This window comes from Geotrypetes seraphini, chromosome 14 (assembly GCF_902459505.1).
Source record: "Geotrypetes seraphini chromosome 14, aGeoSer1.1, whole genome shotgun sequence".
Taxonomy (NCBI): Eukaryota; Metazoa; Chordata; class Amphibia; order Gymnophiona; family Dermophiidae; genus Geotrypetes; species Geotrypetes seraphini.
The window spans coordinates 57,122,396-57,149,675 of record NC_047097.1 but is presented as its reverse complement, the minus strand read 5'-3'; the positions used below and the strand labels follow the sequence as shown (position 1 = coordinate 57,149,675).

The window sequence follows — 27,280 nt, the reverse complement described above, 5'->3', positions numbered from 1 at the left end:
AATAATGAGCTCTCTCCAAGTTTTCCGCAAACACCTGAAAACCTGGCTTTTCTCAAAAAATGTAAATCTCCCTCCAACTTAGGAATCAAGGAAACTCTTATATCTTGGCATCCCAAGTCCTCTAAAGTTTCTTCACACTTCTACCTCTAACCCTCTGTTGTAGTTCCTTCCTATTTCTCCTACTGTAAACCGCGTCGAGCTCTACGAACGTGGAGATGATGCGGTATACAAACCTAAGGATTAGATTAGATTAGGTTATGCTCACTGCATCACTATACATTTTGACACACAAGCAATGCTTGCAAAAACTGAAATTAAATCAGCCCCCCTGCTCCCAATTCACTTTCAATCCTTTTATCACCTGTGTTTTACATTTGAGAAGTCCACTATTTTGACAAATATGTATTTAATATATTTATAGTTTGCTTAACCATGGTCTTAGTTTGCAATACTGTAAATGTGATCAATGAAACAAAATCAAAACAAATATAATTAAAAATTAAAAGGCTGCTTAGAGAAAAATGTTTTTACTTTATTAAGGGAAAAATAATAATCTGTGATACCTCATCAGGGAGCTCATTCCAGAACTTTGCAGCAAACACTGAAAAAGCTCTACCATGTGATTTCTCCTTCCTGATCAACTGTACATCAGGAGCCCCATAAAAATTACACAAACAAGCTCAAAAGCTTGAATGATATGTACAGAGTCAATACAAAGCAGGAGTTGCCATACAACAGAAGAAGTTGCCAGAAGAAGTTGCCAGACAACCAATGCAGGGCTTGAAGAGTTATAAAAAAACAGCTACATTTTGGGCCAGTTATAAACTGTTCAAAGTTGTTAAAACACATGCAGACTGTGAAAAACTGCAGGCAGACCTTAGGAATTTGGAAGACTGGGTATCCAAATGGCAGATGAAATTTAATGTGGACAAATGCAAAGGGATGGTAAACAAGACTAAGAATGTTATACTGCCTCCATGGTGCGACCTCACCTTGAGTATTGTGTTTGATTTTGGTCGACTTGTCTCAAAAAAGATATAGTGAAACTAGAAAAGGTTCAAAGAAAAGTGACAATGATAAAGGGGATGGAATCCTTCTCGTATGAGGAAAAGCTAAAAAGGTTAGGGTGCTTCATTCTAGAAAAGAGATGGCTGAGGGGAGATATGATTGAAATCTACAAAATCCTGAGTGGTGTAGAATGGGCAAAAGTAGTTTGATTTTTTACTCCATCAAAAATTACCAAGACTAGGGGACACTCGAAGTTACAAGGAGATACTTGGGTCATTCCATGTCAAGTGTTCCAGAATTCCCCACACAACCATCTCAGAAATTGCTGAAATTCTTTCAGGGATCTCTAATGAAGATATCCAAAGTTTTGAGGCATGATCTCAACCAGTCCAGAGTTAGGGGCCCCTTTATTTGGGCCACTTTTTTGTATCCACAGAAGATGTCAACTGTGGACCTTCCTTGAAATTGGACTAGTTGAAATGGAATTACCCACTTTTTAAAACTACCGTATTTTCGCGGATATAACGCGCACCATTGTAAAACGCGCACAGGGGTATAGCGCGCAGAAATCACGATGATATGTACAAAAACTTTTCTATACCGCGCTCAGGCATATAACGCGCATGCTGCCCGACTCTCCTTTCGCCCGCCCTGACTTTCCGTGCGCTGTCCCGACTCTCCGTTCACCCCCCCTGACTTCCGTGCACTGTCCTCCCTTGAAGTCCTGTCCCCCCTTGAAGGTCTGTCCCCATCCTGAAAGCCTGATGCCCCCCCCGACGTCCGATACATCCCCCCCCCCCGGCAGGACCACTCGCACCCTCACCCCGAAGGACCGCCGACTCCCCAACAATATCGGGCCAGGAGGGAGCCTAAACCCTCCTGGCCACGGCAACCCCCTAACCCCACCCCGCACTACATTACGGGCAGGAGGGATCCCAGGCCCTCCTGCCCTCGACGCAAACCCCCTCCCCCCAACGACCGCCCCCCCCCAAGAACCTCCGCCCGTCCCCCAGCCGACCCGCGACCCCCCTGGCCGACCCCCACGACACCCCCACCCGCCTTCCCCGTACCTTTGTGTAGTTGGGCCAGAAGGGAGCCCAAACCCTCCTGGCCACGGCGACCCCCTAACCCCACCCCGCACTACATTACGGGCAGGAGGGATCCCAGGCCCTCCTGCCCTCGACGCAAACCCCCCTCCCCCCCAGCCGACCCGCGACCCCCCTGGCCGACCCCCACGACCCCCCCACCCCCCTTCCCCGTACCTTTGGAAGTTGGCCGGACAGACGGGAGCCAAACCCGCCTGTCCGGCAGGCAGCCAACGAAGGAATGAGGCCGGATTGGCCCATCCGTCCTAAAGCTCCGCCTACTGGTGGGGCCTAAGGCGCGTGGGCCAATCAGAATAGGCCCTGGAGCCTTAGGTCCCACCTGGGGGCGCGGCCTGAGACACATGGTCGGGTTTGGCCCATGTGCCTCAGGCCGAGCCCCCAGGTGGGACCTAAGGCTCCAGGGCCTATTCTGATTGGCCCACGCGCCTTAGGCCCCACCAGTAGGCGGAGCTTTAGGACGGATGGGCCAATCCGGCCTCATTCCTTCGTTGGCTGCCTGCCGGACAGGTGGGTTTGGCTCCCGTCTGTCCGGCCAACTTCCAAAGGTACGGGGAAGGGGGGTGGGGGGGTCGTGGGGGTCGGCCAGGGGGGTCGCGGGTCGGCTGGGGGGGCGGTCGGAGGTTCTTGGGGGGGGGCGGTCGTTGGAGGGAGGGGGGTTTGCGTCGAGGGCAGGAGGGCCTGGGATCCCTCCTGCCCGTAATGTAGTGCGGGGTGGGGTTAGGGGGTCGCCGTGGCCAGGAGGGTTTGGGCTCCCTCCTGGCCCGATATTGTTGGGGAGTCGGCGGTCCTTCGGGGTGAGGGTGCGAGTGGTCCTGCCGGGGGGGGGGGATGTATCGGACGTCGGGGAGTCGGCCGGGCAAGAGGGCTTGGGCTCCCTCTTGCTCCGATCGTGGATGCGGGTGCGGGTGGGAGCGCGTGCGAGCGGTCGTTCGGGGTGGGGGTGCGAGCGGTCCTGCTGGGGGGGTGAATCGGGCGTCGGGCGGGGTGGGAACTATGTTTAAAAACTTTTGTATACCGCGCTCAGGCATATAACGCGCGAGGGGTATGCGCGGTACGTAAAATCACGTATAACGCGCGCGTTATATCCGCGAAAATACGGTAATAGAATGAAATATTTTTTTCACTCAGAGAATAGTTACATAGAAATATGATGCCAGATAAAGGCCAAATGGCCCATCTAGTCTGCCCATCCATAGTAACATTATCTCTTTCTCAAAGAGATCCCACATGCCTATCCCAGGCTTTCTTGAATTCAGACACAGTCTCCATCTCTACCACCTCTTCTGGAAGACTGTTCCATGTATCTACTACCCTTTCTGTAAAAAAACTATTTCCTTAAATTACTCCTGAGCCTATCACCTCTTAACTTCATCCTATGCCCTCTCATTCCAAAGCTTCCTTTCAAATGAAAAATACTAATCTCATGTACATTTATGCCACGTAGGTATTTAAATATTTCTATCATATCTCCCCTCTCCTGCCTTTCCTCCAAAGTATACATATTAAGCTCTTTAAGTCTGTCCCCATAAACCGTATGATAAAGACCATGCACCATTTTAGTAGCCTTCCTCTGGAATGCATTGCCAGAGAATGTGGGGAGTGGTTAATGTAGCTGGTTTTAAAAAAAAGTTTGGACATGTTCCAGGAGGAAAAGTCCATAGGCTGCTATTGGGACAGACATAGGGGAAGCCACTGCTTGCCCTGGATCAGTAGCATGGAATCTTGCTACTATTTGGGTTTTTGCTAGATACTAATGACCTGGGTTGGCCACCACAAAGATGGGCTACTGGGCTAGACTGCCCATTGGTCTGACCTAGTAAGGCTATTCTTATGTTCTTAAGGCCCACAAAAACAGAATTAGCATATAAAAAAAGCCCAGGGAAAATTATAGGCCTGCATGTGTGTAAATGTTTTGAATACTAGCACTTGTGCACATATCTGCACGCATTTTTATCAAATTTTAAATAAACTTGAAACTTGTTTCTAATATTTTTTTGTTTTTTGTGTTTAAGTTATTTTTTTAATTTTATTTTTTTGCAATTCCAGCATTTTCTTCTTTATTAATTCTTCACTCGTGTATTTTTCCCCTTTGCTGCTTTCAGTGATCTACTTTGAACAGCCTGTGTTTACCCTCTTAACTGTGCTTTTCTTCTTTATGAATGAAAGGAAGATCGACAGGCAAAATGAAATGGGAATGATAGAGGATTTCAAGAGGAAGGAGAGCCCCCCCCCCAAAAAAAAAACAAACTTAGATCTCTCAGCATGTATTTAAGTTAAGTCAATTGGTTTCCCACATGCAGAATAGTAAATCCTCCAGTAAAGTCCGGATTTTACATATTTGTTACACTATATGGATATATACCCAGTTACCATAGATAACGTAGATTTGTCTTGTGTCTCACAGCGGTGTGATATTACCACTAAACAGTATGTGCCATTTTTATTCAAGGTTTCAGGTTTCGACAGATAACTCTGAAAGCCCATGTCACTAGATGAATCTAATCCTGTAGTTTTTATCTTTGTTTAAAAAAAATACATCATTAGGTAAATCTTTCTGTAGATACCTTAAGCTGAATCTTTTTCTGCAATTCCTCCATAGCTTCCTGTTGAGCTGCTGTAAGAGCTGCCAGTCTCTCTTCTCGATCCCTACAATAAAAGGCCATTGTACTGTAACTAAATAGGGAACAAATTGCAAAAAACTGAACAAGTGCTAGCAATAATTAGCAGAAATCTTACCACATAAAAGATAAAGGTAATACGAAAATTAAAATATAATAGTTACACATTCATATACAGCTTTTTATAAAAATCAACACATACTGCTTGTCGTAAATTCCATTGGGAGGTTGGAAACAGTGCTCCATGAGGTAAAAGGATGGATGGATAAAAACAAGCTTATGCTAAATATCTCCAAAACAAAAGTGATGTTTCTGTCGAGAGCCGTGAATATAAATATCCTTGATTCTGTACAAGTTTTAGGAATGACTATTGACCTCTCAATGCGGTTAAATACCTGGGAGTCATTTTAGATGCCCGCTTGTCCTTTCAACCTCACATTCTTGCTATAGTTAAGAAGATTTATTTTAAATTACGATTGCTGAGCCATCTTAAACCTTATTTATTTGGTGCCGTTTTTAAATGCGCTCTACAATCTGTATTGTTGTCCAGTTTAGACTATTGCAATTATGTGCTGCTAGGTTTTCCCAAGAGAGTGATTCATGCACTAAAAGTTACACAAAACTCAGTAATTTGCATTCTGTTTGGTATTGGGAAGTTTGACCACGTGTCTGAGTTTTATATGAAACTTTACTGGCTGAAGATTGATTTTAGGATATGATATAAACTGCTGTTATTAACCTATCTTTGCCTTCATAGAATGGCGCCAAGATATTTAATCAACTGTATATCCGAGTATGTGCCGTCACACAGTTTACGCTCTGCTCAAGCCAGGGAGTTACATGTCCCTACTTTAAGGCAGGCAAGGTTGCAAGTTACAAGAATGGGAGCTATTTCTTGCACTGGTCCCGAAGCGTGGAATTTGATTCCATTGTACATTAGAAAGCAAAAGGATGTGGCTGTTTTTAAGAAGCTTTTGAAGAGACATCTGGTTTTGCAACATGAACTATGGGCGCTGAGCACTTTATTTGCTTATTTGTATGATATGTTGATGAAATTTATATACATTTGTTTTATGGCTGTTTTGTAATATTTTATTGTGAATGTGGCATTGTAACCCACCTTGTTAAAGGAGTCTAAACCATAAAGATCAACATACAAACAAATTATCATAATAGCCAACATGTTTCAGCTTAAGCCAGCATCCGTGCTGATGTTAACAAAATATCAAAGCATACAGCTAGTGTACCACAGCATAAGATAATCCCGACAGTTCTATGACCTTTGTCCTTATGTGGTAGGACCATCAATTTTTGCATATATAATATTCCCCTGGTTGAATGCTTCTTTTTTGCTTGAAAACTGATTTTAAAAAACACCAAAATTAAAATCATAAATATGTTTATGTTTTATTAACATTTGATATACCGCTTAAGCATATTACAGATCTATAAAATACAGGTACTCAGAATATACAGTAAGGGGCAATAATCAAAAAAAACAAATGTCTAAAAAGTGGCCTAAATGGGTACTTGGATGATCAAAAAGCCTGATCGTCCAAGTACCCATAATCAAAGCTGGTTTTAGACGTATCTAAAACCAGCTTAGGCCTTTCCCCTGCCTCTAAACGCACAGAGAGAAAAGAGGCATTTTTAGAGGAGGGGAAAGGGCGGGCGGTGGGCGGAAGGTGAGCCGGCCTAGACCTAAGCGTGCAGCAGATATAACCAAAACATTTGACAGGTTGCCTAGTCGGCACTTATACGTTTTGACTTAGACCAAGTCAAAACAGGTATAAGTGCCGAAAAAAGGGGCTGCTGAGCTGATTTCTGTAGCTCAGCGGCCCCAGCAACCTCATCTCTCCTGCCGCAATGAGCCCTCCCCCCTACAACAATCGGGCAAGAGGGAGCCCAAGCCCTCCTGCCCGGCAGCACCCTCACCCCCCCTCCACCGGCCGATTCCGATGGGGCCAGGAGGGAGCCCAAGCCCTCCTGGCCCGGCAGCATCACAACCCCCCACCCGCCCAACACGATCGGGGCTAGGAGGGAGCCCAAGCCCTCCTGGCCCGGTGACACTCCCTACCCGCCACCCCCACTAAAATACGAAACCCCCCGCTGACCCGCCGACCTCCCCAACCCCCCTACCTTTAAATCATGCCCAGAACCAAAGGCTCAGTATTCAGCCGGTGGCAATCAGCATTTTGCTGACCACCACTGGAGTTAAATCAGGAAATTCAATGCTGGACCATGACTAGAATTTGAATGTTTTAATTTAAGCAACTGTATATTACACCTTTGAAACACAGACAAGCAACAGCTTCAAAACCCTAAAGGGGAAAAAAAAGGAAAATTAAAAAGGTAAGGAGTATTGCCAACCTTGCCCGTTCTCGTGCAGCATCCTCCCGTGCTTTTTCTTTCTCCTGGCGCTGCTGCTCAATGCGAGCTTCTTGTTCTTTCCTCTTCATCAACAACTCCTCCACGCGTGCCTGGCGTTCTGCTTCTAAGGCTCGTTTACGTTCCTAATTAAACAAGAACTCTATTTAAAAACGCTCCTTAAATACGAAAGATTACTTTCTCAAAAAGACAATACATTTAGAGTTGGAGTCTCACAAATTTACCGAAAGTTAGGTGCCTACATTGTGCATGCTGGTGCCCAACTTAAATGCTTTAATTGGTTTTAAGCAATGTGATAAAACAGATTTTTAAAAATTAGGTGCTGCTAGGCATCCTACGAGACCAAAACCTGGAAGTAGGTGTGCTTAGGGGCAGCATTGGACTTTGGCGTCACTCAATGCCACTGGTCTCGATTCTACAAGGACCCTAGGTGCCAGATTTGTAGGTCTACATTTCCTTGCTAGCCACAATTCTGTGGCACCTGTCTGTGACTGACATGCGGCAGGTGCCACTTTTCTAGGCACCTGCCACATCAGGCACCGCTTACAAAATCAGCCCCTTAATGGGTTAGGTTTTTTTTTTTTCACAGAACAAATTCAGAAAACGTGCTTAAATCTTTCTTAAGTCTCTAAAGCAATTATAAAGCAGACCAGCTGAACAATATAAGCAATTAACCATCTTTGAAATTACTCAATGACTCGTGTTCAAACATATTGCACTGAACTGGCAACTTGATAGCAAAGGGGCCCTTTTACTAAGCGGCGGTAAGCACCAAGGTGTGCTCACTGTCACTTAGAAACAGATCTAGAAGGCCAGGCCTTGCGCTAATTGCAGGCTTGCTGCGTGCCACCCATGCACAAAAAAAAAAAATATATATATATATATATTTTTTTTTTTTTAGAGAAGGGGGACATATTTGGGGTGAAGAGTAGATGTGCCCTGCGCTAATTGGTTAGCACATGGGCATTGGCACGTGCTTACTTATTAGTTCAAGATTAGCACAGGAGCACTTACTGCCTACAAAATAGGTGATGGTAAGGGCTCACACAATAATTTAGAAATGAGCTCACTGCCATTAATAAAGAAAGCCAAACTGCAGCCATTTTAGAGACACACTAAAAAGTGCCTTCAACGTGTGCGTAACCAATGCATTAAAAACCGCGCAGGCCACTTTTAGTGCAGATTTATAAAAAGGCCGCAAAGTGAAGTTATAAAGGTAGTTTGCAGCACTTTGTACCTGTACAAAATCTGCCAGATGTGATCATCTCCTGATAGGCAAGATGCAGTTAGACATTCATAAGCTAAACGACTACTATAATGTCCGGGGTGAAGAGATCCGCCATGCGGGCTTTTCTTCGGCGGAGGGCCCAGTTTTGGAAAATAGCGCACTGGGGGCAGGAGTCGGTTGGATGAGTCGCCCCCAGACAAAGGATGCACCGGCGATGCGGATCTGTGAGAGAAAGAAGCCGCTCGCACCGGGTGCACTTTTTAAAGCCGGTCAAAGGCCGGGACATTAAATCGAAAGTAGCCGCGGCTCGATTAGCCACGCGGCCACGGGGACCCGGAAGCCTCCGGGTCGTTGAAAACGAAGCAGGAATCAAGTAAAAAGGTAAGGAATTCGCGCACAGCGACTTAATCGTGAAAAAACAAGAAAAAATCGCGGTGCTAGAAGGCAGTTGGGGCAGAGCCTGAAAAACACGTCTTCTAGGCTCGCGGAAAATTTTGAACTGGAGACCACGAGGGGATGCACCCCCTAGTGGAGCAGGAAGGCACGCATGCGTGGAGCAGCAGAGCAAACTTAAATCTTCAATCAAGTTTGTTTGAAAATGCTTCCGCATCGGGGCTCCGTAGATGACGTCACCCCACATGTGAGAATATCATGCCTGCTTGTCCTGGGATAATGCCCTATACTGGGACCTTATGTCAGTCATCTTAAAACCACTACAACAGCTCCAAAATACATCATCAAGGTTTTTAACAAGGCCTAAGAAGCAGTAGTATAATACACCTAAACTGAATGAGCTTCTTTGACTCTGCATTGAATTTAGGACACTATTTAAAACCTTCATGACTGTCTTTAGGTGCCTAATTATGTGGGAAATGTAACTAGCTCTTTTCAGCTACAGTGGCAAAATAATGCACAGAATTTAGGAAGTTGGTTGGGTTGAGAACTTTTCAGCACCCCCTCATATTGCATGTTACCATCATTTTGATACTGTTGTTATGAAGAATAAAGAGTTGAAACAACCAAATATTTCTTTCTTGAGCAGTACTGAGTGGCAGTTGAATACAATGAGAAACCTATGATTTAAATGAAGTCTTTCTAACTAGTGATTTAAATCAATTTGATGTATCAGATCCACCCTGTTATCCATAGCAATACATACTTGCACAGCTTCATCACGAGCTTGCTTCTCTTCTTGTCTCCGCTGGCGTTCCTCCTGCAACTCATTGAGCCGTTGTTCATACTCTTTTAATTTAGCCAACACATCATGACGTTTATTCTGAGCTTCCAATGTGTTTATAAAAGCAATTTCATTTACCTGTAATAGAACATAGCATACTCTGTTTTACTTTATGGAATATGATATAATAAGAATTAGAGAATGACATGGGGGAAAAATTTGTCCCCGTCCCTACCTTGCAAACCATCTCTGATCCTATCTGCACGAGCGTCGAATAGTTATGATTTTATATTGAACTTATTTTATTAAAGTATAAAAAGAAACAATAATTCTGTACAATTGTCATTTTATAAACACAAATAATACAGAACAAGGATCAACAAAACCCCTGTCTCCCCTCCCCTTCACAAATATCCCCTCCACTATTGAGAAAATTGAATAAGCCAAATTACTACAGATTGCTACACAGAAAAATCATGCTAACAAAATACCACAGTCACACATTACAGGAATAGTGTTAGGGCAGTGCAACTAGGGCAACTGCCCCCTGGTCAGAGAGAGCCCTAAACCAGCTGGAAGCTAAAGAAGCAAGGCCTGGGTTTTGTGGTCCCCAGTTATGTCTAACACCAGCTCTAGCAGGATACATATTTCATATCTGATATATTCTAATCACAAAATAAAAAATAAAATTATCTTTTCTACCGTTTGTTGTATCGTCATTTTATTCTTCAAATAATTTTGATCTCAGGCACTGGTCTCTATTTCTTTTGTCTTCTCTTAACTCACTTACCATGGTCTCCATTTGATATTTCTTCTTAACTCACTTACCAGAGTCTTCATTTGATATTTCTTCTTAACTCACTTACCAGGGTCTTCATTTGATATTTCTTCTTAACTCACTTACCAGGGTCTTCATTTGATATTTCTTCTTAACTCACTTACCAGGGTCTTCATTTGATATTTCTTCTTTCTCCATGCTCACCATCCATCTTCTATCTCTATGCATGTATTGTTCCCCATGTTCAACATCTCTCTTCTCTATGTCTCCTATACATCCCTTTCTAGTATTTCCCCTGAGCTCATCTCCATGCCTTCATCATCTCACCATTTTATGAGCCCTTCCCCCTGAGTACAGTATCACTCTTCTATATATCTATACCCCCCGTCCAGCACCTTCTGCATTCTTATTTTCCTTCATGTCTAGCCATCTTCTGTGTCCATATACCCTCCCATGTCTAGCATTACCCCTGTGTCCATATACCACCCCATTTAGCATTCCCATTTTTATCCCTGTTCCTTTGCTCCCATCCATGCCTCCCATCTCCCCTCTTTTCCTATATCTCCTTGTGTCTAGCTTCTCCCCTCTCTTATTCACTTATACCAATGTGTCTCTCACACTCTCTTTCTTCTCTCCCCAGCTATGTTCAATATTTCACTCACTCTTCCTTCATCCCCTTGGTTTAACTTTTCTCTTTCCCTTTCCTCTCTTCCTCCCTGCAGGTCCTGCATCTCTCTTCCTTCTCTCTAGCCCCTTTCCCATGAGTCCAACACCTCTATCCTGTCGTTTCAGCGCCCAAGTGTAAGTTTGGCACCTCTCCCTTCCCTCCAGCTCCACTCCACCCACCACATGGGTCCAGCACATCTTTCCCTTCTCCCCAATCCCCAGATCAAATCCAGCAACTGTCTGCCTTTACTTCAGCTCCAGCTGGTCCAGAAGTCCAAGCAAACCCCTCCCCTCTTCACTGATGCAGCAGCAGCCCCCTTGCCTCCATATTGTGGGTCCAACAGCCCCCCTCCCTCACTCCCGATCGTGGGTCAAAATGGCAAAAAAAACCCATACAAACAGCGACTCCCCTGGGTCAGCCACTTTGTGCTTCCCGGGGAGGGTCTACCAGCCTTTTAGAATCTTCGTGGATGAAGAAGCAGCCAACATCACACTCAGAGCAGCACCAGGACCACCTTCCAGCCAAGTCCCTCGTTCTGAAGTTACATCGGAAGTTACATTGGAAGAAGGAACTCGGCTGGAAGAAGGTCCCAGAGCAGCCCTGCATGCGATGTTGCCTCTTCTACCAAAAGCTTCTAAGAGGCTGGCAGTTCCGCCCTGGGAGGCACAAAAGTGCCGACCCAGGTGAATTGCAGGTTTTTTTGTCAGATTTGATCCACAATCAGTAGCGAAGGAGGGGGCTGTTGGACCCGCAATAGGGAGGGGGCTGCTGGACATGGGATCTCTCGGAGAAAGAGATAATGGTTACTGAGGATGGGCAGACTAGATGGGCCATTTAGCCTTTATCTGCCATCATGTTTCTATGAAGAAAGATGCTGACATGGAATGTACTGATCATAGAAAAACAGCTTTTGGATCTAATCTAATCTTTCATTTGTATCACTCATACCTATACAGGCTAAAGGCGACAGATCAAAGAGGTAGGGGAAAAGAAGGAGGGAAAGAAGACGTGAAGAGATAAGAAGAGGGACTTAGACATAAGGGGTGCTATGCAGAAACTGAGATAGTTAGTTGTCAAAAAGGTGAGTCTTCAGGTTTTTTCTGAATCTAGTGTAGCTTGTCTCTTTCTTGATAGCTTCTGGTAGGTCATTCCAGATTTTTACACCCAGATAGGTTAGCATAGAGTGGAAAATTCATTTGTAGTGGAGGTATTTTGTGGATGGTAGGTTTAGTTGGACTCTTTTAAGGATTCTTTTTGATTTCGACCAAACATTAGAGAATAATTGAATGAGAGGGACTGCTGAGCTTCCGTATAGGATCTGGTGTAGGATACATGATGATTTGAAGATTATTCGGGATGATATTGGGAGCCAATGTAGTTGCCTGATGAGAAACTTTAAGTAGAAAGTCATGTAAAAATTGTAATTCAAAATTCTGTTTGCCAGCATGGACGCTTGAAACATCCTCCATTCAAATTTATCCAGAGTTTTACCTTCCCATTCCAGGAGGAGTACTGGCATAAGTTCTTGAAGTATTAGACTTTTTCAGGATGGATTGTACCACTAGAGACTGGTGTGGTAATTGTCTTATCAAATCAAGGAAAAAAATGAATCCAGTAAAGATTATCTACTTTGCACAAAGCCACAGATACATGCAAAGGATTTCCCCATTTTTTAAATCAAGTTTCCTTCATAAGATTATGTAGGGGAATTTTTATACAGTCTTTAGGCAATGGTTTATAGTCCAATGCATCCATGATCTCCGTCTGAGATTGAGTGTCAGATTCCATTTTAACTGGCAGAGCCGGTCCCATTTGCCTGATGAACTTCATGAAAGACAGACTCTCCAGGGGCGATTCAGTGAGAAGGAGGAATGGGTCTGAAGATATGAGTTGCCTCTGCTGACAACTCTGGATAATCACTGGAAGTGCGCAATTAGATCAGAATCATAACCCTTGATGTTGAGCTCTATCTCTTGAGATAAACGTCGACGTCCAGATGAGCATCAAAGAGATGAATGTCGACATCCAGAAGCGCATCAAGGAGACTGACATCATGGACAGCATCAAGGGGATTGATGTCATGGAGAGCATTGATATGAGTACCTTGATGAACATCGAGAGGAGTGTCGAGAATGAGATAAACTGCATTCTTTCAACACAGATGTATGAGTTGATGCAGGCATTCAACATTCAAGTGTTTGAGCTCGACATCCTGATGAAGATGAAGGGCAGTGCTTGGGCTGAGGAAGTTGTTAATATAGATGCAGGATTTGGCAATACCCCTGCAGTAGCCCAGCTAACTCTTTCTGCAGCAGCATGGTAAATTGTTCTTGTAGAGTTGGCACTGTAACCTGTATTTGCATTGGTATCACTGGTGTCCCCGGTATTGAGGCATTGTGCAGAGTTGGCACTGTAACTTGTATTTGCATTGGTCACTGGTGACCCCGGTATTGAGGCAGCTCTTTAAAGGTGACACCAACTGTAAGGACAGTGATCTGTCATCGATGCATTAACACTTAGGTAAAGATGCCTGAGACAATGCTGATCCAAAAATATATAAACTGACCTCTCATTCAAGCAGGTAACCTAAACATGGAAACTCCTTGTAGAGTTTCACGTCTCTGAGTGACTAACAATTTGCTGACCACAATCCATGTTTAGGTTACCTGCTTGAATGAGAGATCAGTTTATATATTTTTGGATCCAAGCATTTTTCTGACTAGTTTCTAATCAGCAATACCCCTGAGACAATGCTGAAGCAGAATTAGAAGAAGTATGCTTATGCTTCTTAGCATTTTCCCACAGTTCTCCCGATGCAGGCAGCACCAATGATGTAGACGTCATAGATGTCTTAGTTGTCCTAGACGTTGAAGTCGTCTGTACCAGTGGTAATACTGGAGTCTCTGGTTGAGCATGTTCATCAGTGACTCCCACTATTTTTGATTAGGATGACCGCAAAAAATTTTTGCACTGTAATTTTCTGGCTTTTAACAATCTTTTCTGTAGCTTACAACAGAGCGGACAAGCAAAATCACGGTGTTCATGACCGAGGCACTGAAGCACAAATTATGCAGGTCAGTACTGAAAATAGCCCTGTGACATCAGGCACATTGCTTAAAACCAATAAAAACTTTGGGCATTGAAATGAAAACTACCAACACGAGATCAAAGGAACTGAAATATATTGAAACCACAAGTCAGTATTATCAGACTGAAAGCAGACTAAGGGCCGAACAAAAATTTGGTAAAAAAATGACAAAAATATTTGGGGGGAAGGCACAAAATAGACATATAAATTAGATGTCTAAAAAAGACTTTTTTTAATGTAGTTTAACACACTGAGAGGAAGAAAAAGACATTCTCTCTGCTCCACAGAAAACTAAGAACTGGTGATCCTGTGAACCAATGGTGGGTGAGAAGACACTTGTGCATACACGGCAAAGGTGGCCTTCAAGACTTTGAAGTGACAGTGCATTTGTTAATTATTCGTGCTGGGCTCCGTGGATAACATCACCCATATCACCCTGCTTGTCCTCAGATAAGGGATAATTTATTTATAAATTCCCAACTTGTATTCCACTTTAACCATTAAGGAAGCTAAGGAGGGACACCAGAGAAAAGAACCTTCTGAATTAAAATAAGAACCTTATTATTAACGTGCATATTTTTACCTAAGAGAAAAGTAGATGAACTTAGAGGTGGGATTAGGTTAGGAGAAACAATGTGCACTGTTATGTGTTTCCATTTTCAAAAATGTGCGTGTTTTATATAGGAAAGTTATCCACAAAAAAAATCAAAATCTCAGTACATACCTTTTCCCTAGGAAAATTTTAAAGAAAAAGTACATATCCTTCTCTTTTGAGAAGTGGAAGAGTGTCTCTGAGTGAAAGTACCTGTGAATTTTGCAGCTACTAACAGATATTTGAACATTTACCCCTCAATGTTATATTTTAAACGTTATAATTTTTCTGCCCATAACAGAGAAGATATGCCTTAAAGTTCTGTAGACCAAAACAAAATACACTCTACAAAAAACTGCCACAACCTAAACAAGATACTACAAAAAGGCAGAATAGTCAAAGGGTCAAGAGAGTGGTCGCTCAGAGGGATTGTAATACCCTACCACTCTAAACAACAAAATAATTTGTAAATGTAAGGAGCCCGCAGTGTGAACGAGCAGCCACGGGAGACAAACTCCAACGCTTCACAAAACAGGCAGAGGTCATAAACCCCCACCTGCACACCATCACTGGGCCCCTGATGTGTGCAATAATTAAATAAAGTGAAGACACTCGCAACTCAAATCAAACTGTAATCACACATAAATTAGGGTGAAAACCAAATGAAAACCTCTGAGCGGCCCCTAACAGAACCAATCCAGCCAGCTCCCCAGCAAAACTTATAACCAATAATGAAACCCAAACTTAACTGAATGTGATAAACATCTGAAGCACAAAAATCAAACGCTACAGAACACCAGGTTCAACCAGCCTGGTTTCGGAGACAAGCCCTTCTTCAGGAACCCATACTGGAAGCTGACTCGGTAGGGTATTACAATCCCTCTGAGCGACCCCTCTCTTGAACTTTTGACTATTCTGCCTTTTTGTAGTATCTTGTTAAAGTTCTGTAGCACATTTTTTGTCAAAATGATGTCTCCTAGAAAAAATGTACAGATGTATTTAATAAACAGATTTACATTAATATTTGATTTTGGATTTGTTAATCTTACCTTAGCTTCTTCTTCTTGAGCCTTTTTCACAATAGCTTGCAACTGCACTTCACGTTTAAATTCAGCATGAAGTAATTTTTCATCCATCATTTTCCGTCTCTGCTCCAGTAATTCTTCTTTCCATTTTCGTACGTCTTTCTCCTGCCGAACACACAGAACATTAGAGCACTACTGAAATAGAGTAATAACCATCTGCTGAAAGCAATACTTTTTATCCCAGTGAAAAGAACAAACGGGAAGCGAAACAAGTTAGGAGGATGAATAAAAATGTAGTTGGCATAGCTGAGTTTTAAAAAAAGGTTTGGACAAATTCCTGGAAGAAAAGTCCACAAACCATTATTGAACTAGCTTTTGGAAAATCCACTGCTTATTCTTGGGGCTAAGCAGTGTGGAAATTATCTACTTTTGGGGATCCTTGCCAGGTACCTGTGACCTGGATTAGCCACTGTTGGAAACAGAATGCTAGACTTGTGATATGTAGTATGATATGTAGTTGAAAGATTTATATTAAACAAACAAACAAAAATGCCTAAAATAATTTTTACCATTCCTTTGCATTATTAAAACCAAGAGACTAAGGCCCTGATTCTGGCGTTGTTTAGGTGCCTAGGTTAGGCTTCCTTTGTAGAATCGCGCTCAGCAGAGTTCAGAACTGTTTAGGTGTCTAACTTTTAAGGCGTCCTTTAGAGAATCAGGTTTTAGGTGAGATTTAGACATCCAAACATTGTCCTTAATGTTATAATATTTTATTATTATGTTATTAGAATGGTGATTTTATGCTGTTTTTCATTATAATGTAATACTAGGTGTTGGATCTGTTTAATGCTTTTATTTAATTATTTTCCATCAGACAGAGTGACTGGGATTCGAACCAGCAACATTAGGATAGAAGAGTATAGGTTAAACCAGTGTGCTATAGAGTGAGCTAGCAAGTTGCATAGCATTTGTAAAACTGGGTCTTATGGGCATTGTAAGGAAGTCTACTTTTGAGCACAGTTTAGGCTTCAGATAGACCCGAGCTCTATGGACGGAACTTAGGCACAGTTTGGATGTCCTTAATGTGATCTGCTAAATAGCAATCTGGGTTTTTATTTTTGCTTTATTAAGCTCAAAATACATTTAATAAGCCACCATATAAACAGGGCACATCAATACAAAGATGCAAAACCTTCTATTTTTCTTGGCAAACAGCAATGCTATTTGCTAATTAGAGGGAAAGATTCATTAATTGAAGCACGGCACATTAAAAAAAACAGCTTTATGTTTCTTGCTAAAAAGCTACCCTTTTTTCTCACTAAAGATTGCTCCAATTAGGTCATTCTTAAAACAAGTGGATTCAGCAAATAAAGCACATGACAAAAATATATAGATTGCATACATAATTTCATTTGCAAAAGCTTAAAAAATAGAAAAAAAAACCAGATACAGACCTTAGCATGGCTTCTACTTCATTGCAAATGGAGGTTTGCAGCTGCACAATGGTGACCTCATTGTGAGATCATCAAAGTACACCTACCTGCAAAGTAGAATGCCACAATTAAAATATGTGCTGGTGGAGCCAGTTGGGATTTGAACTTATGACCTCTGGAAGAGGAGCACAGGGTTTTTACTTATTGAGCTATAGCAGCTTCCAGGCAGGTGACTCTGACTGCCCTGTGATATGACAGCTTAGCATCAGAGGTGCGAAATGGTGATAGCAGAAAAATTGGGAACAATTAGAACATTTCACAAATATTGGTCCCTTTTATCTTCTTTTTGTGATCCTTCTTAGTCTCAATCCTTTTGAGAAAATGGTATAGTGGTATAATTAGTTTCTTCCCCCTCCCCCCCCTTCTTTTTTTATGCACTGTGCTTCCAAATTTTGTATTTTGTAGTATTTAATGTAACAATTTGCTTTCTTTGTTGTTAAGATTATTGAGCATCTACTGTTTTTCTAATTATATTCTCTAATAAAATATCTGGGGGAAAAAAAAGAAAATGTAAGAGAAGAAAAAAATACATTGGACACAAAAAAGTATCTGCTCGATGTCTAATCTATGTACAGATATCATTTCACTCAGAAAAAACTGAGGGTAGGCCTCAACAGATAAGCCGTGTAGAAAGTTCAACAGATATTCAGAAAGACCTTAAGTCAATGCTTCCCAAACATTTCATTGATATGACCCCATTTTAGCATTTAATTCACATGACCTCAGATGATTCCAAAACAAAATTACTCGACAACTCTTCAGCAATATCGCTTACAAAAATATTAAAAAGAACAGGCCCAAGAACCGAACCTTGAGGTATACCACTGGTAACATCCCATTCCTCAGAGATCTCCATTGATCACTACCCTCTGTTGCCTTCCACTCAACCAGTTCCTGACCCAGTCTGTCACTTTGAAGCCCATCCCGAGGGAACCTAGTTTATTTATTAGACACATCTGAGGAACACTGTTAAAGGCTTTGCTAAAATCTAAATACACCACATCCAGCACAATCCCTCTATCCAATTTTCTCATCACCCAGTCAAAGAAATTGATCAGATTGGTCTGACAAGACCAGCCTCTAGTGAATCCATGTTGCCCTGGGTCCTATAATCCACTTGATTCCAGAAACTTCACTATTCTCTGTTTAAAAGCGTTTCTCTTAATTTACTTACCACAGAAGTCATACTTACTAGTCTGTAGTTCCCTACTTCTTCCTTACTTCCACATTTGTGGAGAAGGACTATGTCCACCCTTCCCCAGTCCTCCGGTACCACTTCTGACTCTAGAGAAGCATTGAAAAGGTCAGCCATTGGAGCTGCCAGAGAACTTCCCTAAGTTCCTTCAGTACCCTTGGATGTACATCATCCAGCCCCATTGCTTTGTCCACCTTTAGTTTAGCTAGCTCCTCATGAATGCAATCCTCTAAAAATCGATCAAGGTCTACCACACCTCCATCCCTATTTGCACTCATCTTCTGCTGTCCTGCTCCCTGCGCTTCAGCTGTGAACACAGAACAGAAATATTTATTAAGCAATTCAGTCTTATCTTTATCAGCTTCTACATATTCCTCCCTTCACCTTTGAGTAGCATAATGCCACTTTGGCACTTAACATAGAAACATAGAAGATGACGGCAGAAAAGGGCTACAGCCCATCAAGTCTGCCCACTCTGCTTACCCACCCCCTGTCTATGCCCTAATGACCCAATTTCCTTATCTTGACCCTCGTAGGGATCCCACATGGGTATCCCATTTATTCTTAAAGTCTGGCACGCTGTCTGCCTCGATCACCTGCACTGGAAGCTTGTTCCAATGATCAACCACTCTCTCTGTGAAGAAATACTTTCTGGTGTCGCCATGAAATTTTCCGCCCCTGAGTTTGAGCGGGTGCCCTCTTGTGGCCGAGGGTCCCTTGAGAAAGAAAATATCATCTTCCACTTCGACACGTCCCGTGAGGTACTTAAATGTTTCGATCATGTCTCCCCTCTTCCTACGTTCCTCAAGAGTGTAGAGCTGAAATTTGTTCAGTCTCTCTTCGTACGAGAGACCCTTGAGCCCCGAGATCATCCTGGTGGCCGTCCGTTGAACCGATTCAATTCTGCGCACATCTTTACTGTAATGTGGCCTCCAGAATTGCACACAGTACTCCAGATGAGTACTCCTATCATTAATATATCAAAAATATTTCTTGTCCCCCTGTTTTTACTATGTTGGTTATTTTTTTTTCCATTTTCATCTGTGCTTTCTTGACTACTCAATCAGCCTCTCAACTTTTCCAGATAATTTTGCCTGTCTTCCTCTTTTTGCAATCTTTTGTAGTTTATGAAAGCTAACCTCATTTTCTCAGCTACCACGTTTGAGAACCAAAGCTGTCTTCTTTTCCACTTACTTTCCTTACAAAATGGTTTGTTGCCCTTACAATAGCTCTTTTCAGTTTTGCTCATTGCTTTCCTTCGTCTTCTAGATGTTCCCATCCAGACAATTCTTTGATGTAATCCCCTATCTGAACAAAGTTAGTTTTTTAAAGTCTAAAACCTTTATTTTTGAATGAGCCCTCTCTACACTTGTCTTAATATTAAACCACACCATGCGGTGATCACTGGATGCCAAATGATCACCCACTGTAACACCAGAAACACATTCCCCATTTGTAAGTACTAAGTCCAGCAGGGCTCCATCCCACATGGGTTCCATTACCAACTGCTGGAACAGTTCTCCTTGTAGAGAATCCAGGATCTCCCTATATTCTAAATGTCTTCTATTAAATCTCTGTCCACTTCTGTCTGCGAAGGAGACCGATATATCATACCAATGTAAATACATTTTCTATTCCTTCTTTCCAGATTGATTCATAATGCCTCTTCCTTACCCTGCAAATCCTGCAATTGGTGGCTTTAATATAATCTTTAACATACAATTCCACTACTCCTCATTTTCTTCCTACCCTGTCTTTCCCAGATTATATCCCAGTATAACTATAGTCATGGTTCTCTATGTACCACATCTCTGTGATAGCCTCTAAATCCAACTCAGCCTCTTCAATCACAACCTCTAGATCCAGAACCTTGTTTCCCATATTTTGAGCATTGCTATATACAGCTTTCCAGACATTGCCCCCTTTTCCCTTTTCTGTAGAGGTATTTAATGATTCACTTACCTCACCACTATGCCGGTTGACAAATTTTCTTAACCTCCCCCCAGATGATCTCTCTCAGCCCCATCCTCCTTCGCCAGGTGATCTTTCAATCACTACTCCTTACCCTTCTATTTAGATGTCTAAGAAAGAGCAAATGATATTACTCACCAAATGTAGGCAGCAGAATTCAGCTTAAACTCACACATTCTGCTGCCGCCTACTCTCCACTTTTCACTTAACAGCCTCTTGGCCATTCCTCCCAATAACTTCCAAGGACTATTTTGGGTCTCTCCTCCAAACCCTGCCTGCTGTTTCCTATCCTTCCTTGTTCTGGCTGCCTTTGTGCTTCAGTCCTTTTGGTAATAACTTCTTCCTCTCCTCTCGAATGTGATTCTTCCACTAACTTTCAGTGCATGTGGGATGCTCAGTCTCTTTTTACCAACAGAACCTGGATGTGCCTGGCAGTGCCAGTTATAATTCTCTTGTTCTATCCAGTTTCCCAGAAACAAGGGTTCTGTAGTTGTGACATGTTGCATAGTCTGTGACATCATCAGCCTGCATCCATCTGTGCTGAAGCTGTAATTTCTGAAAGGCCATTCCTAACATTAATAATGTATTCATAGGGGGGGGTTATAATTGCACTCTTCCTCCCCACTTAAACAGTGCTTTATATACAAAACCTAATTTACTAATGTTTTAGGGCAGGAGAGTACAAGAAATTTAAACAATAACTGCACTGCCCTCACTATAGACCCTGCTGTCCTATGATGGGGCAGGTTGCTTCTCTTACAGCAGCATTTCTGAAACCCTTATCTAATACTACACCATTTTTAGCACTTACCACAACCCTCTCCAAAATCTACAAAACAATGTACAAAAAGAATATTACATTCATTAGGTTTCTTAAAATAATATCTAAACCAGAAGTAAATCTATATTTATTAATTACTGAGGTAATCCCCTCTGGCTGATCACTTCTCTTTTCTCTCAGAGCTCTGCTCCCCTTCTATAGCCGATCTCTCTCATTTTCAGCCCATTTGTTCTTTCTCCCCATAACCTCTAGCAAATCTGCCTTTGAATCTTGTGCTTTAGATCTTTAAAGTTGAAAGGGGATAGATTCCGTACAAATGTAAGGAAGTTCTTCTTCACCCAGAGAGTGGTAGAAAACTGGAACTCTCTTCCGGAGTATGTTATAGGGGAAAACACCCTCCAGGGATTCAAGACAAAGTTGGACAAATTCCTGCTAAACTGGAATGTACACAGGTGAGGCTGGACTCATTTAGAGCACTGGTCTTTGACCTGGGGGCCGCCGTGTGAGCGGACTGCTGGACACGATAGACCACTGGTCTGACCCAGCAGCAGCAATTCTTATGTTCTTATGAAGCAGAAAATACATTATTCAATAATTGCAAGTAGCATAATCCAATCAGATTTTATTTGCTGCTACACTTCCCTAGAGTCTTTCTGTCCTACTAATGCATTCCTGTGCTCCTGCAGTAACACCTTGCTCTAACCCTTTTCTATCAGGCTTTTACCCCCGGAGATGTAGTACTGTGCAAATCATAGGGTCCAGGAAAAGAGAAGGATCAAACTTTAATACTCTACTCCAAAGCTTTGAATCTCTCAAGGAGGAAGTAACCAACCTACATGCATTCCTGCTTGGAAAAGGATCTGGAAGGCTGGTGCTATAGAGCACCTATAAAGGCTGAGGAACCCCACAGCATGATCTACACAGCTCCAGCAAGGACGAACAAGATACTAGCACATATTAAGGTTAGTGTTGGGGTAGGGTGGGGCCTATAGACTATAGGGAAATTAGGTTAAACTTCAGACCAGGCCTGAACTGTATTTTTTAAAGAGAATTAAGCTATCAGCATTATTGATCCAAGCTGATATACTAAAAAACATTGCAACATGGAACTGGATTGTTTATTCTACGTGAGATGATGGGACAGAAGAACTATTTAGGCCATTTAGGTCATGATGATCTGGGACAATTATGCACACCCATGAAGGTGGTCAGAGGGAAGATCTGCTGAGACTCCCCTTTAATGGGCCTATCAGAGAATGGGTTGTATATGCTTAAGATAACTTGGCCTTTGCATCATAGGACCAATCCCCATGACTTAAACCTCATTAAGATGGACTAATCATGAATTGCCAAGCTCCATGTTAGCCAGTCAACAGCCAATAACAGGACTTACCATTAATGGCTATGGAGACAAATACTACATAACAATGGATTTCCTGGACATTAGGGAGTAGGAGAATGAGAAGCAGAATGAGAAGGTGAGAAAGCCAGAATAAGAGAGAGAGTAAGAGCATGACAGAATTGGTGGCTTCCAGCCCAGCAGAAGGACTGGAAATATGTGCCGTGGAGAAGAATGCCTTGCCGGGAAAGGGGGAGAATGACAATCTCTTCCTGGGCAGAGGTCAGAAATTTCTTTTCAAATTCAGCCAACATCAGAAATTCTGCTACAGTGAAATTCTGTTTTAAAATCAGACTCTTTTTAGAGCACTATTAGTCTGATAGCAACTAGCAAAGTTCAAATTCATTCACTAAACAAGGGATAGGCAAGAGTAAATACATAGTATTGACTGTGTAGAAACATTAAGCATATCATCTTACTGAGACACAGAGATTGTAAGTTTCTATATATTTCTTTAATTTGATTTTAATTAAGATTACTGATTTCTTGTTACTATTGATTTGAGCTAAATAAAGTCAATTTTAAATCCCAAGCACCTCTCGTATTTACATAAAAAGAATAGCACTGAGAAGGTATAAGCATATCCCGTTACACACACATGCCTTCTAAACCTCATAACCATAATCCAAATATAAGACAGTGTCTGACTGGTAGCCCTGGAAAGCTGCTGTTTGACCATTACTTGTTGCTCCCAGATCCAGCTGGCTTAACTGACTGTTGTAATTTATCCCTCATTACCCACCAGTAGGATGTATATCCAATAAGCTTGCCCCGGAGAAGTGGCTCTGTGCTTGATTTAAAAATTTCAACAAGACCAACCATGACTCCACTGGATAATTTTGTTGCCCAATTTGAGGTTGCATTCCATCATTTATCGCTTATTAAGATTTGCTATTACTACCTTTATCACTAAAGTGAATCAAGGCGGAGTATAACAAATAAAGCTGGAGTAAGGAACTGCTGTCTTAAATATTTCTGAGTTCTGAGAGAGCCATTTATGTTGATATCATCAAATGATATCACATCACACATGTGGCTGAATCCATCTTGCTTGTTAAATGCAAAATGTAGCTCCATTCTTCTATTTCCATCAACTATTAAAAAAGAATCAGAGCATAGTCCTACACCAAGCCCAACACTTATCGTATATAAGACTGTACCCCTCTGTCTCATTCTTTCATATACAGTATCTGTGATCTGCTCCATTGAAGCGATCCTCATCACAACTCCTCACCAAAGATCAACCTGCAGGGTTTCCTTTCAATCATAAGCAACAATTATATTTGCAATATGCAGAAGACGCAACATCAGTTGTTCTACTTTCTTGGAATGATTCTATGTCCTATATCTACTTAACAGACAAAGCGGTGGTGTCAAGTGAAACAATTACACATCTCCCTCATTATTCGCGGGGGATAGGGGCAGAGCCGGACCGCGAATAGGGAAATACTGCGAATATCCGGCTCTGACCCACCCCCGTCTCCCCCCAGCATCCTGGCCTTACCTGGTGGTCTAACGAGATTTCGGGGCAGGAGCGATCTTCCTACGCTCCTGCCCCGTGTAGATCACCAATAGGAAATGGCTGTAGGGAGTTCCCGTCGTATTCTCGAGAGACTACGGGAACTCAAGACAGCCATTTCCTGTGAGCGATCTGCACGGGGCAGGAGCATAGGAAGATCGCTCCTGCCCCGAAAGCCCGCTATATCACCAGGTAAGGCCGGAATGCCGGGGGGAAGAGAAGAAAAAAAATCGCAATTATGTGGAGGGGGGAAGTGTATACTGTAATAACTATTATGTCTCTGTATTATCAATTATGAGGTATACAATCCAACTGATAGGTGAGCATTGGTGAAATCATAGCATAATATAATGTCCCCCAGATTCAATATAAGTCACCCACAGTTTGATGTGCAAATCTTGGAGCAGATCCAAGATCTGTATATAAACTAATTAGTAACTGAGTTGTTATCAATAATTATGTTCATTAGTAGTCATTTGGATTTCCACACAAATCTCCCCTGCTTCCTATTCTATAAAATGGCCACCTAAATTTTATCCACCAGCTTATTTTCAGGATATCATAGACACACTTCCAAAAATCTTTTTTCTTTGGTTTTCTTAGAGTGTTGCAAAAGGCTTCAGCGGTGCCACTCAAAGCTCAATTAGACTTTCATCACAATGAGAGTCACACACCCACCTCGTCATCAGCCCTTTTCATCTTTGAAAACATTAGTCTTAAATTGTGCATTTTAAATGCATTTTAAATGTCTTAACAAATAAATAGAGACAATTAAAAACGTATCTGTCAAAATAGTGGCATGGGCAAGTCAGGGCATTTCCAGAAGTTAGATGCGATGTTACAGAATAGGGTCAATTACATGTCCAACTGCCATTAGCTGCATCAGCATTTACACCATGTGTAGTGCTCAAATTGAGGCATCAGATTCATGCTAAGTTAGTATTCTATAAAGCAGGGCTGCCCAAGTCCATTCCTCGAGATCTACTGGTAGGCCAGGTTTTCAGGATATCCACAATGAACATGCATGAGAAAGATTTGCCTGCACTGCCTTCTTGGTATGCAAATCTCTTTCATGCATATTCATTGTGGATATCCTGAAAACCTGGCCTGCCAGTAGATCTCAAGGACCAGATTTGGGCAGCCCTGCTATAAAGGGTACTCCAAGCATACTATAGATCTTCCTAGTACCTACCTTTGGGTGCCCTTTATAGTTTCCTTTCCCTCCCCCATATGTGTTAGCCCATATACTTACGTACCAAAATTGGTTATTAGAGTTATTTTAGAGCTTTTTGATGGGATTGTTTTCACTATTCTACCTCCATTTAATATTTTTAGTTCTCACCCATTTTTTTGGGCCTACTGGACTCCACCAGGAACTGAGCAGACTGGATGACCCTTACTATTTTTATATGCCATCAAACTCTAACAGGTTAAAGGGCATACAACAAAGACCAGAAAGATACTGAGCAAAATAATAATACAGAACTTACCCGCTCCAATAATTTTTGAAGTTTTAGTGTTTTCTCTTCCCGTAGTTTCTCTCTTAACTGTTGAGCTTTCAGCTGTTTTTCTTCATGTTTCTTTTTTGATTCTGCAATTGTTCTTTAAAATATTCCCAAAATAATTTGTTACATCAAACAACCACAAAACAAAATAAAATAAATATGCTGAACAGGTTTCCATATATATTTCTACTACATCACATGTTAATCTGAAGCCTTATCTATAAAATTTGAGCGTTGAAAAACTAATAAGACTCTTTACTTCAACTTTTGCAAAATATGCAAATATCTTTAAATATTCCTATTCTTACTCATTTCTCCCAGTAGCTCTCTGAATCTAAACTTAGATTTAATCAGAAACAGCTTTGTTCTAAAGATTATTCATAATAACTCCTCTATTGGCTCAAGACAAGAGGAGAGGGAGAAATTAACATTGTAAGACAAACTATGCCTTGTATTGTATTGAATTTATTTGATCTGATATACCATGATTTACATAAGTATTAGGCGGTGTGCAAAAAAAAAATACATAATCTTTAATTGGATCATACAGTAAGGATAACAAAAAAAAAAAAAGATTACTAATATAACATTTGTTAATACCAGCAAACTAACATGGTAACAGCCTCCTCTAAAACAGATTATAGATTAAGCCTAGATGTTTACATAATATTGCTGAAATATTATGTCAATTTCTGGAAGGCAAGATAAGAGAGATCAGATTGGAAACTGTCAGTGGTTCCCAAACCTGTCCTGGGGGACCCCCAGCCAGTCAGGTTTTCATGATATCCCTAATGAATATGCATGAGAGAGATTTGCATATAATGGAAGTGACAGGTATGCAAATCTCTCTCATGCATATTCATTAGGGATATCTTGAAAACCTGACTGGCTGGGGGTCCCCCAGGACAGGTTTGGGAACCACTGGTCTAAAACAATAAACCAAACTGAAAACCAGGGCTAGGAAGTCTGAGCTAGAAGCAATTTGGGGGCAGCGTTGGAGTTGGTAAAAATGCATCAACTCTGACTCCAGCTTCAAAATAAAAAAAAACTTATAGCATTATAATATATAGTAAATTTATCACATTCTTATTTTCATTTTAGAAGACAATTAAATTAATTTATAATCAATTCATTTCTTGATCCTACATATTGCTTATTTAATCTTTTGTAAAACCGCATTGAACTCCATGGTTATGCGGTATAGAAATTTGATTTTATGTTTTATGCTATGTTAGAAGTCAGAGTCAGTAGAAAAATAAGAGAGTCAGATTCAAAGGTTTGGTGCACTGACTCCACAGCCCTGTTGAAAATTGGTTGAATAAAAAATAATGGTAAGAAAGAGTTACTTATCTGTAGCAAGTCTTTTCCATAGACAGCAGGCTACATGTACTCACAGCTGGGTGATATCATCCAATATGCCTGCACAGATAAGCCTCTCCTGCCTAGTAAAAATTTCTGCTTGCACCTGACTGCCCACCTCAAATTAACGCAGACCTCTTCAGTTATTGAAAAGACTAATTTTAAGAGACAACCCCTAATGAAGATGGGAGGGTACGGCAAACACCTGCAACCGGTAACACAGTAATTGATGACAGATGAAAACCAACATGGTCCATCCAGTCTGCCCAACAAGACAGCTAGAGCCACACCAACCATTTTGCATGGGCCCTAGTCACTCAAGCTTAAACATTAGTTGTTAAATCTCCACCATGCAAACCATATAGGCAGTAAAATATAATGGT

The 27,280-nt window shown here is 41.8% G+C and overlaps 1 protein-coding gene across 4 annotated transcripts in view; it reads right to left on the bottom strand.

Annotated features, from left to right (window-relative positions):
- SCAPER (S-phase cyclin A associated protein in the ER) overlaps window positions 1-27,280 on the bottom strand; it is a 392,992-nt gene that overhangs the window by 282,060 nt on the left and 83,652 nt on the right. For all 4 annotated transcript variants that reach the window (XM_033920795.1, XM_033920797.1, XM_033920796.1 and 1 more), the window contains 5 exons: window positions 25,524-25,635; window positions 15,700-15,840; window positions 9,508-9,663; window positions 7,103-7,245; window positions 4,679-4,760 (listed from right to left, as the gene is read on the bottom strand). In XM_033920795.1, coding sequence (XP_033776686.1) covers window positions 4,679-4,760; window positions 7,103-7,245; window positions 9,508-9,663; window positions 15,700-15,840; window positions 25,524-25,635 — 634 coding nt within the window. The remainder of the gene's footprint in view (window positions 1-4,678; window positions 4,761-7,102; window positions 7,246-9,507; window positions 9,664-15,699; window positions 15,841-25,523; window positions 25,636-27,280) is intronic.